This window comes from Theropithecus gelada, chromosome 19 (genome assembly GCF_003255815.1).
Source record: "Theropithecus gelada isolate Dixy chromosome 19, Tgel_1.0, whole genome shotgun sequence".
Lineage (NCBI taxonomy): Eukaryota > Metazoa > Chordata > Mammalia > Primates > Cercopithecidae > Theropithecus > Theropithecus gelada.
The window spans coordinates 12,440,996-12,456,816 of record NC_037687.1 but is presented as its reverse complement, the minus strand read 5'-3'; the positions used below and the strand labels follow the sequence as shown (position 1 = coordinate 12,456,816).

The following is a 15,821-nucleotide window of genomic DNA, read 5'->3' as shown; positions in this document are numbered from 1 at the left end:
CACTCGGTTGCCCAGGCTGGAGTGCAGTGGTGTCATCATGGCTTACAGAAGCCTTGACTTCCTGGGCTCATACAATTCTCCCACCTCAGCCTCCCCAGTAGCTGGGACTACAGGCATGCGCCACCACACCCAGCTGATTTTTTATGCTGCCCAGGCTGGTCTCAAATGCCTAAGCACGAACAATCCTCCTGCCTCGGCCTCCCAAAGTGCTGGTATTACAGGCCTAAGCCACTGCACCCGGCCACGAATTGTTCATTTTAAAATGGTTAAAAAGGTAAATTAAATTTTATGTTTCATGGATTTTAACATGACAAATAAAGAGGTCACAGGGGAAGAGCTATTATTTAATTTATTTTTAATTTATTTTTTTTTTCTTTTTTTTTTTTTTTTTTTTTTGAGACGGAGTCTGGGTCTGTCACCCAGGCTGGAGTGCTGTGGCCGATCTCAGCTCACTGCAAGCTCCACCTCCCGGGTTCACGCCATTCTCCTGCCTCAGCCTCCCGAGTAGCTGGGACTACAGGCGCCCGACACCTCGCCTGGCTAGTTTTTTGTATTTTTTAGTAGAGACGGGGTTTCACCATGTTAGCCAGGATGGTCTCGATCTCCTGACCTCGTGATCCGCCCGTCTCGGCCTCCCAAAGTGCTGGGATTACAGGCTTGAGCCACCGCACCCGGCCTATTTAATTTAATTTAATTCAATTTTATTTTATTTTATTTCATTTTATTTTTTGAGACAGAGTTTCGCTCTTGTTGCTCAGGCTGGAATGCAGTGGTGCGATCTTGGCTCACAGCAACCTCTGCCTCCTGGGTTCAAGTGATTCTCCTGCCTCAACCTCCCAAGTAGCTGGGATTACAGGGATGTGCTACCACACCCAGCTAATTTTTGTATTTTTTTGTTTTTAGTAGAGATGGGGTTTCTCCATGTTGGTTAGGCTGGTCTCGAACTCCCAACCTCTAGTGATCCGCCTACCTTGGCCTCCCAAAGTGCTGGGATTACAGGCATGAGCCACCGCGCCAGGCCCTGGAAGAGCTATTATTAACCCCATTTTATGGATGGGAAAACTGAGGCTCAGAGTGCAGGACCAAGAGATCCGCAAAGCCTGGGGGCAAAGAAGCTGGAGTTGGGCCCTGCCCTGCCCTCCCAGGAACCAGGGTACTGACCGCTTGGCCACCCAGCTTTACCTCAGAGAGATCATCTTGCTCAGGGGTGTTGGAGCCACCACTGTCCTGTTCCTCCAGGTGCACCACGTCTAGGGAGGGACCGAGAGTGAGCACGAGCTGGGGTCTGTGCCTGCTCACCCCCAGTCCCCCTGCGCCCACCAGCCAGCACCTGGAAAGGGGTCACGGGTGAGGCCCAGCTGGCGGATGATGTAGCGGGGGATGTCTGTCTTGACAAGGTGGCCCTCCTTGGCGTGTCCCTCAGCTGCCTCCAGCAGGTGGTAGAACTCCTCGGGGTTGAATTCCTGAGGCAGGGCAGGAGTGGGCTCACCACAGGCTCCCCGGATCCACCCCCCCCGCCCCCACCCCTGCCCAGCCCCCTCACCAGGCACTCCAGCAGCCTCGCGGGACGTGAGATGATAATAAGCAACTTCTTCACCAGCTGAGTAACAAAGGCCACCTCCAAGCTCTCAGAGCGTTCATAGGCCTGTGGCAGGGGACACAGAGGGACAGGGCTCACAGGCACCCTGCCTCATCCCGGCCCCTCTCTCAGCACCTTGGAGTACATACTGCTGCTATGTTCCATCTTATAGGTGAGGAGACTGAGGCCTAAGCCACACAGTAAAAATAATGAGGCTGGGCACAGTGGCTCATGCCTGTAATCCCAGCACTTTGGGAGGCCTAGGTGGGTGGATCACTTGAGGTCAAGTGTTTGAGACCAGCCTGACCAACATGGTGAAACCCCATCTCCACTAAAAACGCAAAATTAGCCAGGCGTGGTGACAGATGCCTGTAATCTCAGCTACTTGGGAGGCTGAAGCAGGAGAATAGCTTGAACCTGGGAGGCAGAAGTTGCAGTGAGCCAAGATCATGCCACTACACTCTAGCCTGTGTGACAGAGCGAGACTGTGTCTCAAAACAAAAGCAATAACAAACAAACAACAAAACCATAGTGAGACCCTGTCTCTACAAAAAATAAAATTAGCCAGGTGTGGTAGTGTGTGCCTGTAGTCCTAGCTACCTGGGAAGCTGAAGTAAACAGGAGAATTACTTGAGCCCGGGGGGACTAAGACTGCAGTGAGCTGACTGCACCACTACACTCCTGCCTGGGTTACAGAGAGATCCCCTGTCTCAAAAAAAAAGAAAAGAAAAGAAAAAGAGGCCAGGCACGGTGGCTCATGCCTGTCATCCCAGCATTTTGGGGGGCAGAGGAGGGCGAATCACTTGAGGTCAGGGGTTTGAGACCAGCCTGCCTACCATGGCAAAACCCCATCTCTGCTGAAAGTACAAAACTTTGCTGGGCATGGTGCCACACACTTGTAATCCCAGCTACTTGGGAGGCTGAAGCAGGAGAATCACTTGAACCCGGGAGGTGGAGGTTGCAGTGAGCCAAGATCACATCACTACACTCCAGCCTGGGTGACAGAGTGAGACTTTGTCTCAAAAAAAAAGAAAAGAAAAGAAAAAAAAAGAGAAAAAAAGAACTAATATCTTATTGTAATACTTGAAAAGACTAAAATTAATGCCAAAAATCTATCATAAGCAAATATCAAAATTTAAGCCAGATGTGGTGGTACATGCCTATAATCCCAGCTACTCAGGAGGCTAAGGCAGGAGGATTGCTTGAGCCCAGGAGTTCGAGACCACTCTGGGCAACATAGAGAGTCCCCCATCTCAAATGAAAAAAAAAAAAAAAGAAAGAAAGAAAAAGAAAATTAAATAAAGACAGAATTCAACAGGCTGTGCCTAGTCATATTTTAACTTGAGTCAAAAAAAGTGTGCACCAACCTATATGTGTGTTTTTTTGTTTTTGTTTTTGTTTTTATTTTTTTTTATTTATTTTTTTTTTTATTTTTTTTTTTGAGACGGAGTCTCGCTCTGTCGCCCAGGCTGGAGTGCAGTGGCCAGATCTCAGCTCATTGCAAGCTCCTCCTCCCGGGTTTACGCCATTCTCCTGCCTCAGCCTCCCGAGTAGCTGGGACTACAGGCACCTGCCACCACGCCCGGCTAGTTTTTTGTATTTTTAGTAGAGACGGGGTTTCACCGTGTCAGCCAGGATGGTCTCGATCTCCTGACCTCGTGATCCGCCCGTCTCGGCCTCCCAAAGTGCTGGGATTACAGGCTTGAGCCACCGCGCCCGGCTTGTTTTTGTTTTTGTTTTTTTTTGAGACGGAGTACGGAGTCTTGCTCTGTTGCCCAGGCTGGGGTGCAGTGGCCGGATCTCAGCTCACTGCAAGCTCCACCTCCCGGGTTTACGCCATTCTCCCGCCTCAGCCTCCCGAGTAGCTGGGACTACAGGCGCCCGCCACCTCGCCCGGCTAGTTTTTTGTATTTTTTAGTAGAGATGGGGTTTCACCGTATTAGCCAGGATGGTCTCAATCTCCTGACCTCGTGATCCACCCGTCTTGGCCTCCCAAAGTGCTGGGATTACAGGCTTGAGCCACCGCGCCCGGCCTATATGTGTTTTAATGTGTCTTAAGAAACGGCTAATAGCTTCAATGAAAATAGTATTATTGATGAGTTTGCTTTCATTAAAACCAGGACAGAAAAATTATAACAGATTCTGGCTTGGTTATAAATAAAATATGTAAACTTAAAATAATGTTGGGTTTTCATTTATCTACTTTTCAAGTTTTTCAAAAATTAATCTAATGTTCTGGGGGAAGAAATAATCACTTGCTTCACCTTGGTCCTGGTCGCAGCCTTAATGTCTATTGGGTTTTTGTTTGTTTGACTTGTTTTTCTGTAGAGACAGGGTCTCGCTATGTTACCCAGGCTGGTCTCCAACTCCTGGGCTCCAGAAAGCCTCCTGTCTCAGCTGCCCAAAGTGCTGGGATTCCAGAGGTGAGCTTCTAATACCTATTGTTTATCCTCGGTCTCTTCCTGCTATTAACAGAATGTCAGCTCCCCAAACACAAGAATTTTTGTTTTATTTCCAGTTGATTTCCCAGCTTCTAGGCTAGTGTCAGGCCCATAATAGGTGCTTCATAAATATTGGTAGGGGCTGGGCATGGTGGCTCACACCTGTAATCCCAGCACTTTGGGAGGCAGAGGCAGGTGGATCACCTAAGGTCAGGAGTTTGAGACCAGCCTGGCCAACATAGTGCAACCGTGTTGGGACTAAAAATACAAAAATTAGCCAGGCATGGTGGTGGGTGCCTGTGATCCCAGCTACTCGGGCTGAGGCAGGAGAATTGCTTGAACCTGAGAGGCGGGGGTTGCAGTGAGCCAAGATCGCACCATTGCACTCCAGCCCAAGGGGATAAAGCGAAACTCTGTCTCCAAAAAATTTCTAAAAATTTTTAATAAATTAATAAATAAATAAATATTGGTGGAATTAATGAATTATCAAGTGATCCTCCTGCCTCAGCCTCTGAAGTAGCTGGGACTACAGGTGTGTGCCACTATGCCTAGCTAATTTAAAACTTTTTTTTTTTTTGGTGACAGAATCTCACTCTGTTGCCCAGGCTGGAGTGAAGTGGTGCAACCTCAGCTTACTGCAACCACTGCCTCCCGGGTTCAAGAGATTCTTCTGCTTCAGCCTCCTCAGTAACTAGGATTACAGGCGCACACCACCACTCCTGGCTAATTTTTTTGTATTTTTAGTCAAGACAGAGTTTCATCTTATTGCCCAGGCTGGTTTCAAACTCCTGACCTCGTGATCCGCTCGCCTCAGCCTCCCAAAGTGCTGGGATTAAAGTTGTGAACCATCTCACTTGGCTTAATTTTTTTTTATTGTTTTAGAGATGGGTCTTGCTATGTTGCCCAAGCTGGTCTCAAACTCCTGACCTCAAGCAATTCTCCCATCTCAGCCTCCTAAGTAACTGGGACTACAGGTGCATGCCACTGCAAAGGGACATTCATGCATCAATTTACCTAGCATTAATTGAGTACCTACTGTGTGCTGGGTATTGTTCCAAACAGCAGCGACACAGCAGTGGACAGAACAGACAACCCCACCCCCCCCATCCTTGCCACCTATGGGGCTGACATTGGAGAAGGATAGACATGAAATAAAATAAGCAAAAATATACTGTATGAGGCCGGGCGCGGTGGCTCAAGCCTGTAATCCCAGCACTTTGGGAGGCCGAGACGGGCGGATCACGAGGTCAGGAGATCGAGACCATCCTGGCTAACACAGTGAAACCCCGTCTCTACTAAAAAATACAAAAAAAACTTAGCCGGGCGAGGTGGCAGGCGCCTGTAGTCCCAGCTACTCGGGAGGCTGAGGCGGGAGAATGGCGTGAACCCGGGAGGCGGAGCTTGCAGTGAGCTGAGATCCGGCCACTGCACTCCAGCCTGGGTGACAGAGCGAGACTCCGTCTCAAAAAAAAAAAAAAAAAAAAAAAAAAAAAATATACTGTATGATGGATAGCGCTGAGTGTCAAGGAGAAACTAAAGAGAAAGTGGGTGATAAATATGAGTAGAGTTTAATATTTTATTTTATTTCATTTATTTATTTATTTTTGAGACAGAGTTTCACTCTTGTTGCCCAGGCTGGAGTGCAATGGCATGATCTTGGCTCACTGCAACCTCCGACTCCCAGGTTCAAGCGATTCTCCCGCCTCTGCCTCCCAAGTACTTGGGATTACAGGTGCAAGCCGCCATGCCCCGCTAATTTTTGTATTTTTAGTAGAGACGGGGTTTTGCCATGTTGGCCAGGCTGGTTTTGAACTCCTGACCTCAGGTGATCCACCTGCCTCAGCCTCCCAAAGTGCTGGGATTACAGGCCTGAGCCACTGCACCCGGCCGAGTTTAATATTTTAAATGGCTGGGGACCGCCTAAGAAGCCACCTGAGAAGGTGATACTTGAGTAAAGACCTAAGGGAAATGAGCGAGGTGAAATTCCTGACTCTTCAGTCAGTCAGACCTAGGGAAGGGAACACTTCCACCCCTGAGTCCTCAGCTCCACGCCAGTGCCTGGAACGTGGCAGGAGCTCCGTAAATGGATGTGGGGTGAAGAAAGGGGTGCACTGGGCACAATTTGGCGGTGCTGAGCCTGAGATCAGCCCGGCCTCCGCGTGCACTCACGTCTTGAAGGAGCTTCTCCAGGTTCTCCTGCAATTCATAGAAGTAGACCGTGGTAATGAGGCCGTCACGGGACTTGGTTAGGCAGTCCCGGGCCAGCTCGATGATCTGGTGGTGGATGAAGCTGAGCACGCCATCGGCCAGAGGCAGAACGCTGTCGGGTTCGTAGGCGCGGGTGAAGTCACGCAGCTTCTCCTCCATCTGCGCAGTGGCCTGCAGGAGGGACGGAGGAGGGGCGCGGGGCTGTGCCCGGAGGCTGTGGCCGCCAGGGACCTGCGCTGTGCACCGAGGCCGCCAGGGGGCGCGCGGGGATAAGGCGAGCGAGAGTGCAAGCCGCCAGGTCACCCCGCGACCGCCTCGGGTCCCACCTCACCTTCGGGAACCTCTCCTTGTAGACATGATTCATCATCACGATCTCGTTGTCGTAGGAGGAGGGGGAGCGCCCGGGGCTGCGGGGAGAGAAGCCCATTCTGTCCAGTCCTCTGCCTCCAAGCCCGCAGAGAGCCCTCGCCCCGAGATGTAACCCTTTTATTTGCGGGGACAGGGGTCTCTCTATGCACAAGTCCCAAGACCTGCCCACCTGAGGCTCCGTGAGCGGGGACGCACGGCTGGGGAGCGACGGCCACCATCCTCGTCTGTGATGCTCTCGGTGCTCCCGAAGTGTTTGGAGAGGAAGTGGAGCTCGTCCACCGTGGGCTGGTAGGGCAGCTGGTGCAGGCGCTCCTGGGAGGAGCAGGAGGACTGGGGAGAGGGGCAGGGCCGGGGTCAGAGCCACCATGGGCCCCCCAACAGCTCAGGATCTTGAGCTGGGACTCCCAAGGCTGATGGGGTCACTGGGCAAGGCCAGGATCAGGACCTGATTTACCATCCTTGGATCCTAGGGTCTTGACTGGGATTCTTGGCCACACACAGGTGGACAGGGACAGACAGGGGTGGAGACAGTGATTCTGTTAAAGCTTGGGTCAACTCATGAGCCTTCTCTGTTCAGAACCCTCTGTGGCTCCCACCTTACTCAGGGTGAACCCCCAAGTCCTTCCCCAGTTATACAAGGTCCTGCCTCATCCCGCCCTGTGTCCCTGCCATGGGTTTTTATCAGTCTCCTGCTTACTTCCTTTGCTCCAGCTACAGTGGCCTCCTTTTTTTTTTTTTTTTTTTAATTGCAGTTTCGCTGTTGTTGCCTAGGTTGGAGTGTGATCTCAGCTCACTGCACCCTCCGCCTCCCCGTTCAAGCGGTTCTCCTGACTCAGCCTCCTGAGTAGCTGGGAATACAGGTGCCTGTCACCATGCCCGGCTACTTTTTGTATTTTTAGTAGAGACAGTGTTTCACCATGTTGGCCAGGCTGGTCTTGAACTCCTGACCTCAGGTGATCCACCAAAGTGCTGGGATTACAGGCGCAAGCCACCACGCCCAGCCTAGTTGATGGTCCTTGGACAAGCCAGGCAACCTCCTTCCTCAGGTCCTTTGCACTAGCTATTCTTTCTGCTTGGAACACATCAACTATGGATCCCTCCTTCTTATCCTTCAAATCTTTGCTTCAATGTCACACCTTGGGAAGACCTCCTCTGAACACACACCCATTCTTCCCGATCCCTACCCTATCTTGTTTCCTCTTGCTTTATTATCATTATTATTATTATTATTATTATTATTATTTTAGAGAGAGGGTCTCCACTGAATATGGTGACTCACACCTGTAATCCCAGCATTTTGGGAGGTGAAGGCGGGAGGATCACTTGATCCCAGGAGTTGGCAACATAATGAAACCTTGTCTCTGTTTATTAAAATTATTTCAAATTTTTTTAAAAAGAGAGAGAGAGAGACAAGGTCTTCTTATATTACCCAGGCTAGAGTGATGTAATGCAATCATTGCTCATGGAAGCCTTGAACTCCTGGGCTAAAGTAATCTTTCCACCTCTGCCTTCTGTGTAGGTGGGACTACACCATGCGTGGCTAATTCTTTTTTGTAGAGACAGGGTCTCCCTATGTTGCCCAGGCTGGCTTCCAACTCCTGGCTTCAAGCAATACTCCTGCTTTGGCCTCTCAAAGTGCTGGGCTTGAGGGCAGGGCATGGTGGCTCACGCCTGTAATCCCAGCACTTTGGGAGGCTGAGTCGGCAGAAAAACTGAGGTCAGGAGTTCCAGACCAGCCTGGCCAACAGGGTGAAACCCTATCTCTATTAAAAATATAAAAAAATTAGCCAGGCATGGTGGTGGGCACCCGTAATCCCAGCTACTCAGGAGGCTGAGGCAAGAGAATTGCTTGAACCCAGGAGATGGAGGTTGCAGTGAGCTGACACATTGCCATTGCACTCCAGGCCTGGGCAACAGAGTGAGACTCTGTATCAAAAAAAAAAAAAAAAAAGTGCTGGGATTACAGGCATGAGCCACTATGCCTGGTCCTCCTCTTGCTTTATTTTATTTTATTTTATTTTATTTTATTTTATTTTATTTTTATTTCGAGACAGGGTTTTTCTCTGTCCCCCAGGCTGGATTGCAGTGGCTCAACCTCCACTCACTGCAACCTCCACCTCCTGAGCTCAAGCAATCTTTCCATCTCAGCCTCCTGAGTAGCTGGGACTTGAGGTACAAGCCATCACACCTGGCTAATTTTTTTTTTTTTTTTTAGAAACAGGGTTTCATCATGTTGCCCAGGTTGGCCTCAAACTCCTGGGCTCAAGCAATCCTCCCACCTTAACCTCCTGTAGTGTTGGGATTACAGGTGTGAGCCACTGTGCCCAGCCATACAGCTGTCACCCAGGCTGGAGTGCAGTGGTGTGATCTTGGCTCACTGCAACCTCCACTTCTCAGGTTCAAGCAATTCTCCCTGCCTTAGCCTCCTGAGTAGCTGGGATTACAGGCACCCACGACCACTCCTGGCTAATTTTTGTATTTTTACTAGAGACAGGGTTTCACCATGTTGGCCAGGCTGGTCTTGAACTCCTGACCTCAAATGGTTCACCCGCTTCGATCTCCCAAAATGCTGGGATTATAGGTATGAGCCATCGCGCCCGGCCAGAATGATATTTTTAAACATCACATTGCTCACTCCCCTGGTTAAAATTCTCCACCCCATCCATCTCTTTTATTTTTTAAATGAGTGTACATTATCTATGGCCTACAGAATCACAATTTCAAATGGTTCAAACTGAAATTTTAGTACAATTTAATATAAAGAAATAAAGCCATTCCATGGCTCCCCCACTGGATTTAGAATAAAATTTCCCTTGCTGCCCCAGCTGACAAGGTTCCAGCCTGATCAAGGGCACTGCCTGCATCGTCTCTATTCCTCCCCCGCATCCCAAAGTTTCAGCCCCACAAAGCTTTCAACTTTTCAAATGCAGCAAGTTCTGTGGCCTCTATAGGTTTGCACATTCTCTTCCCCTTCCTGGAACACTCTTCTCCCTTCTCTTCCACCTGCCAAACTCCTGCTGGTCCTTTGTCTTGGATTCAATGTCACCTCCTCCAGGAAGCCTTCCTTGACAACCCCCTAAGCTGAATCACATGTGTCTCCTTTGCTATCACCTCCCCTTGTTCTACTTGCATCAAAGTTCTGACCATTCTATTTTGTGAATGCCTTCTTACTGGCTTGTCTTCCCCCATGAGGGCTGTGTGAATCTTTACACTCTGACCCAGCTTGCAGAACCCGCCTACCACATGACGGTCTCACGACAAATGTCTGCTGAACATCATGCCAATGGATGAATAAGGGAACCATGGGCATGGATAGAAAAGGGAGCAGATGGAGAGACTTTGGGTATTGCAAAGGGTGAGCAAATGGGCTCTGGGTGAAAGCTGTGGCCTGGCCTAGCCCAGCTGCTGATATCAGGGTAAATGGCTTAACTCACAGAGCCTTATGTCACCAGCTGTAAATGAGTGAGTCAGAAATGAGTAGGAAGGACCCTCCCATAAATGTGTTGAGGGCAGAGCATAGGGCTTTGAGTGGAGCAGAGTCGTAACTCTCTAATAGATGGACAAGTGAACACCCTTGAGGATGGGGAAACCCAAACTGTCTTTTTTTATTTTTTTCTTTTGAGACAGGGTCTCACTCTGTCGTCCAGACTGGAATGCCGTGGTGCAATCTCAGCTCCACTGTAGCCTATACCTCCCAGACTCAAGCAATCCTCCCATCTCAGCCTCCCAAATAGCAGGAACCACAGGTGCGCACCACCATGCCCAGATAATTTTTAATTTTTGTAGGGACAAGGGTCTCCCTCTGTTGCCCAGACTGGTCTGGAACTCCCAGGCTCAAGCAATCCTGTCTTGGCCTTCCAAAGTACTGGGATTACAGGCATGAGTCACTGTGCCTGGCCCTAAACTGCCATCAAGCCCAGCCTGGACTGCTGGCCTGGGTGTGGGTCTTCAGGCTGGAGGACCCCCTGAATTCCTTACCCACCGGCCCACCCACCCACTTTCCACACTCACCGAGACGGTGGAACTGGGCGTGTTGGTGCCATAGCCAGATGAAGGGAGCGAGGCCAGAGACCACCGGCGTCCGTCCGCCCTGGAACCCAGCCAAGGTGCTCAGAGGCCACAAAGCCCCAGAGGTCCCCCTACTCCTCAGGGTGTGGGTGAAGCCACTGGCCACGGCCAGGGTGGGGGCTGGGGGAATACGTCTGCACTCTAAGATTACTCAAGGCCCTCAGAATCAAGGGGGTAAAGAGGGACTCTTCCAGGCAGGTACCGGGAATTGGAGGGAGGATCCGTCTCCGCTCTGCTCCCCACGGTCCCCTCTCTTATCATCCAGAGTGGACACCAAGAATTGGAAAAGCCTCCACCCAATGAAGCCTTTCCAGAGAGATTCTAGAATTTTTCCCCGAGTGAACACTCCATGAGAAAGCTCTCAGGGCGGGACCCTTGGATCTTCTCAGAGAAGAAAGACCCCTCCCATCCCCCAACACACTGACATAGAATCTTGTGTCCTTATGCTCTCGTGCACACAGACACAATCACTGCTGTAGCCAAACCCATTAATGTTGGTGTGACTATCAGGTCAGGTTCACATACTGGCAGTGCACACATTTACACTTCACACACCCCCAAGACACACACTCACACATGACTCCTCAACACAGACAGCCACACGTATTGACTCTCCCATCCATGGGCCCAAATATCACACTCTCACACACTAATGCACAATCGCACGTGCAAGACCAGACATGGACTCATCTGTAGACACACGTGCTTACAGAGACTCAGCACTCACACTCTGACACATAGACTCACCCAAACATACTCTACACTTTCACATTCACACAGACGCACATTCCAGACACCCGCGCTCACTGCCACACATTGAAACTTGCACACAGCGACACACTCGTTCACACTTGCACGCAGATACACACTCACAGGGACACACATCGGCCCATACTCATGTGAGTGCACAACACACATTGGCACGTGCACATGTGAGTGTGTGGCTGTGAGACTGTAAACACTGGCCAGGCGCGGTGGCTCACGTCTGTAATCCTACCATTTTGGGAGGCCGAGGCAGGTGGATCACCTGAGGTCAGAAGTTCGAGACCAGCCTGACCAAACTGGTGAAACCCCATCTCTACTAAAAATACAAAAATTAGCCGGGTGTGGTGGCGGGCGCCTGTAATCCCAGCTACTTGGGAAGTTGAGGCAGGAGAATCGCTTGAACCCGGGAGGCAGAGATTGCAGTGAGCCGAGATCCTGCCATTGCACTCTAGCCTGAGCAACAGAGTGAGACTCTGTCTCAAGAAAAGAAAAAGAGAGAGAGAGAGAGAGACAGAAAACACTGTGACTTTGCGTTTACTATCTCACAGCCACACACTCACACACGCTTACACCCACACACAGATTGCACGCTCACCTGGAGACACACCTGACTTGCTCCCCTCGCATATTCATGGATGCTTACAATCCTACAGACACACGTTCACACGTTCACATTCGGAGACTCGTGCCATTGCATAGGCACGTAATTCCTCACACAGTCACAATCACACACGTACACCAGCACACAGATTGCACAGTTACAAGGACACACGCACACCCATTCACTGGACTCCTCCCTTCCTCCTTCCTCCCAGCAGTCCCCTCGCTCAGCCTTCCCCGCTTGCGGATAAACACGTGAGACCCAATCCCAGAGCCTTACCCTGCCTTTCTATTGCCCTCAGCTAAATTCCATGGTCAATAAGCGGTTTCCCCCACTTTCCCAAGGGAGCTGTCCTCTGTCCCCACAGTCTCTCTTGACTCTCACAACACAGCCTTCATCAGCCTTTGCAACGATCCCCATTCTCTGGCCTGCCTGCTCTATTCAACTCAGAGGGTAGAGACAGAACGTCATTGACCCCATACGCCCAGCTCCTAAGAACATAGTAGGTGTTTAGACACCATTTTTAGAATGAATAGAGTTCAAAGAAAAAGAGACGGGCCTAAACTCCCAGAAAAGTTTCTCCAGAAAACATCAGAGAAACCTCTCTGCCTCCCCCAGTTTCACAAAAGGCCCATAGAAAATTCATTTAAGGACACCCCAGAAACCCTCAGAGATTCTTGGAAAGAAACCTGAGATTCCTCCCCTTGAGAAACAGCCCTAGTCGTCCTCCCCCACCTCGGGGACCAAGAGTCCCTCGATAGGCATCGCGCAATCTGCGCTTGCGCACCTCATCTTGGCTACCCCGTCCTGTTGCTATGGAAACACCTGGCCAGGAGAGCTAGGCTCGGGAAGACAGACTCCACGCCCAGGGCGCACGCGCTTTCGACCAGCCGCAAAAGGATCCCCACCCCCTTCCCCATTCCAGACCAGTGATTGGGCCCCGCCTTCTTATGGGCCCCATCCCGAAGGCTAGGCGCTCCTTCCCGCTGGGACCTTGGGGCACTTGCTGGTCCCCTCAGGCCCTAGCTCGGGTGCTATTAGGAAGAGAACAGATGGCGGCCCAGACGGTGGGTGGAGAGGGTCTGCCCAGGGTTCTGGGGCCCTGGAGGGGAGGGACTCACCTTCGGGAGGAGGCAAATGAGAAGTGGGCGGGGGTGTTGGGGGAGAAGTTTCGGGGGCTGTCCAGGGGACTGCTGCCTGTGAGAGAAAGAGGGGGCAAATCCCTTCAGGCCTCTTGTTCCCTAAAGCGGCGTGCAAACAGCAGCATGTCCTGTCTTTAGTCTAGTCCCGCCTATTATGGGGAGACCACGCCCCTTCGCCTGTGGCCCAGCCTCTCTAAATTTTTTCGTTGCCAACTCAGCCCGGCCCCTTCCAAGGAGATTCTGCCTTCATCTGGGATGGCCCCGCCCCTCAGGTACGACTCCTCCTTTCTGTTCCGTCCCACCTGAGTCTCCGCTCCGCCCTCCAATGCCCGTCCCTCTACGACTGACCACACCCACACAAGCATGGCCCCGCCCCTTATCCAAACCAGTTCGCCTCCATTCAAACTGCTCCCCTTCTGTAGCATGACCACGCTTCCTCGCCCGAGGCCCCGCCTCCTGTAGGCCACTCCGCACCCACCAAGTCTCTGCCACTGGTCTCACCTAGGTGACCTGGCAGCGGGGAGTGGGGTCTCGGCAGCGTGGGCGAAGTGCTGGTCAGGATGAGGCTTTTCCGGTTACTGGTGCGGCAGCTGCGGGGAAGGCAAGGCAGGGGGGCCGGGCCGGGCCGCAGCCCAGTGAGTTCTTGTGCCCCACCAGCTGACCTCCCGTCTCAGATCCCCGCCTATCTCCCATCCATGTGTGTTTGGAGGCTCCCTGGGAGGGTTTCTCGAAGGAAAAGGTGGTGGAGGCTTCGGCAGGACTGTGTATGGCAGGGGATTTGCATGTGACATGTGTGTGAGAAACTCCCAGTGTTGATTATGTGTACGGCAGTGTCTGTCATGGTGTGATAGTCACTGTGTCTAGGTGACACTATTGGTGATAGTGTGTTTCGGTCTATGCGGGACATTCACTGTAGGTATCCACATGTGGCATCCACTGTATGAATTCCACAATGTGTGACCCTGAACGCATTCTAGTGTGATATGTGTGACACAACGTGGGTTTATCTTGTGTGACACAATTTGAGCATTTGTGTGTCTATGTGACACAGTGTGAAATGCCACTTGTCCATAACAATGTGTGCTGTAACACAGGGAGGCTGCATTTTTTTTTTTCTTTTAAGTCAATGTCTCGCTCTGTCGTCCAGGATGGAGTTCAGTGTGCAGTGGCTCACTGCAGCCTCAAACTCCTGGGCTCAAGCTATCCTCCCGCTTCACCCTCCTGAGTAGCTGGGACTACAGGCGCCTGCCGCCATGCCTGGCCAGGATGCATGATCCCCCCTACATGTATCTATGTCTTTGTGTGGCATTCTGAGTCTGTGTCCGATACTGTCCTTCCGTCTGGGTGTGACATTCACCATATGTGTCCATGTGTATGTAGCATCTATTGTGTGAATTGAACATCTTGTGACACTGGCCATGCCCAAACATATCACCACGTATGACATTCTCTAGGTGAGTATTGCATGTGATAACGTGTGATTTTGCGTGGTTCTCTCTCTGTAAGATCCCTACATCTGTTTATGCTGATGTCAGTGTGACACAGTATGTGAGATTCCTAGATATGACATCGTGTGTTGTGACATTGTTGGATGCATGGATGGGATATTGCCACACATGTGTGCATCTTGGATGATATAATTGTGTGTGTGGATCACCATGCAAGTGACATCTTACTAGGTGTACACGACGTGGTGCCCCTGTGTGTCTGTGCATGGTTCTAACCTGTGGCAGCTGCAAGGCTAGGTATGTGTGGCACCTCCCAGTGTATCTGGGCCACTAGGGCTGTTGTGTGTGTATGTGTGTGTGACATCATGTCCTGTGTGACGCTGTGTCACTATTTTCAGTGTAAGGCTGTGTTCTGGGGGGGGGGGTTGTGTTATGATAAACCCCCCCTTTTTTCTACCCCTCAGCATCCCAACTCCCGAAGAGGGAGCCCCAAGCCCCTCCGTCCGTCCCCTCACCCACAGCCGCAGTGACTGAGCATATTAGCGCGTCCAGGAGCACGCGGCATGGGGGTGGGGGGAGGCCAGGCTGCGGCTATTGTTCTGAGGGTGCCAAGCCCCCCCGCCTCCCCTTCTTCCTCTCCCCCCCCCAGGCTGTTGGAGCCCGCAGCTCCAGCAGACAAAGGCGCCACAAACCCCCAGTGGCGCAGCCCCCTCCCCCCGCGGCCGTCCTCTCCAGCGTGCAATCCCCCCAGACTCGGCCCACACCACCCCCATTCAACCCCATCCCCGGCGGGAAGGCGCAGCTCGGGCACCTCTGGCGCAGCTGTACCGGGCGCAGCATCCCGGGCCCCGCCCTGCAGCAGCACCCGGAGCGGAGGCTTTTGCGGGGAGGGCTGGGACAGTGTCTAGGGGATCGGGGGTCTACCTCTTGGTGCGGCGGAACATACTGCCGCCGGGGAAGGAGGGCATCGAGAAATTGGAAAGCGCGGTCCAGAGAGAGTCAGACATGACCCGGCGGCGGCGACATGGTGGCAGGTGCGGCAGCGGCGGCGGCGGCGGCGCGGGGAGCAAGCGCGCGGGGCGGAGGCTGGAGCCACCGCAGCGGGCAGGGGAGGGCAGGGAAGGGGAGGGCCCTGCGGCTGCAGCTGGCCGGGAGGGGGCGCTGCTGTGTGCGGGCGAGCCAGGCCCCGCCCGCGCACGC

The 15,821-nt window shown here is 52.0% G+C and overlaps 1 protein-coding gene across 1 annotated transcript in view; it reads right to left on the bottom strand.

The window, feature by feature from the left end:
- Positions 1-15,738, bottom strand: part of MAST1 (microtubule associated serine/threonine kinase 1) — a 38,539-nt gene extending 22,801 nt beyond the window's left edge. Inside the window, exons 1-10 of the mRNA XM_025368129.1 lie at positions 15,546-15,738; positions 13,675-13,763; positions 13,153-13,228; positions 10,609-10,687; positions 6,767-6,927; positions 6,560-6,635; positions 6,190-6,399; positions 1,544-1,645; positions 1,331-1,463; positions 1,183-1,250 (exon numbers count right to left, since the gene is read on the bottom strand). Of these exons, the coding sequence (XP_025223914.1) occupies positions 1,183-1,250; positions 1,331-1,463; positions 1,544-1,645; positions 6,190-6,399; positions 6,560-6,635; positions 6,767-6,927; positions 10,609-10,687; positions 13,153-13,228; positions 13,675-13,763; positions 15,546-15,628 (1,077 nt within the window). The 5' untranslated portion in view covers positions 15,629-15,738. The remainder of the gene's footprint in view (positions 1-1,182; positions 1,251-1,330; positions 1,464-1,543; positions 1,646-6,189; positions 6,400-6,559; positions 6,636-6,766; positions 6,928-10,608; positions 10,688-13,152; positions 13,229-13,674; positions 13,764-15,545) is intronic.
- Positions 15,739-15,821: the final 83 nt, after the last annotated feature.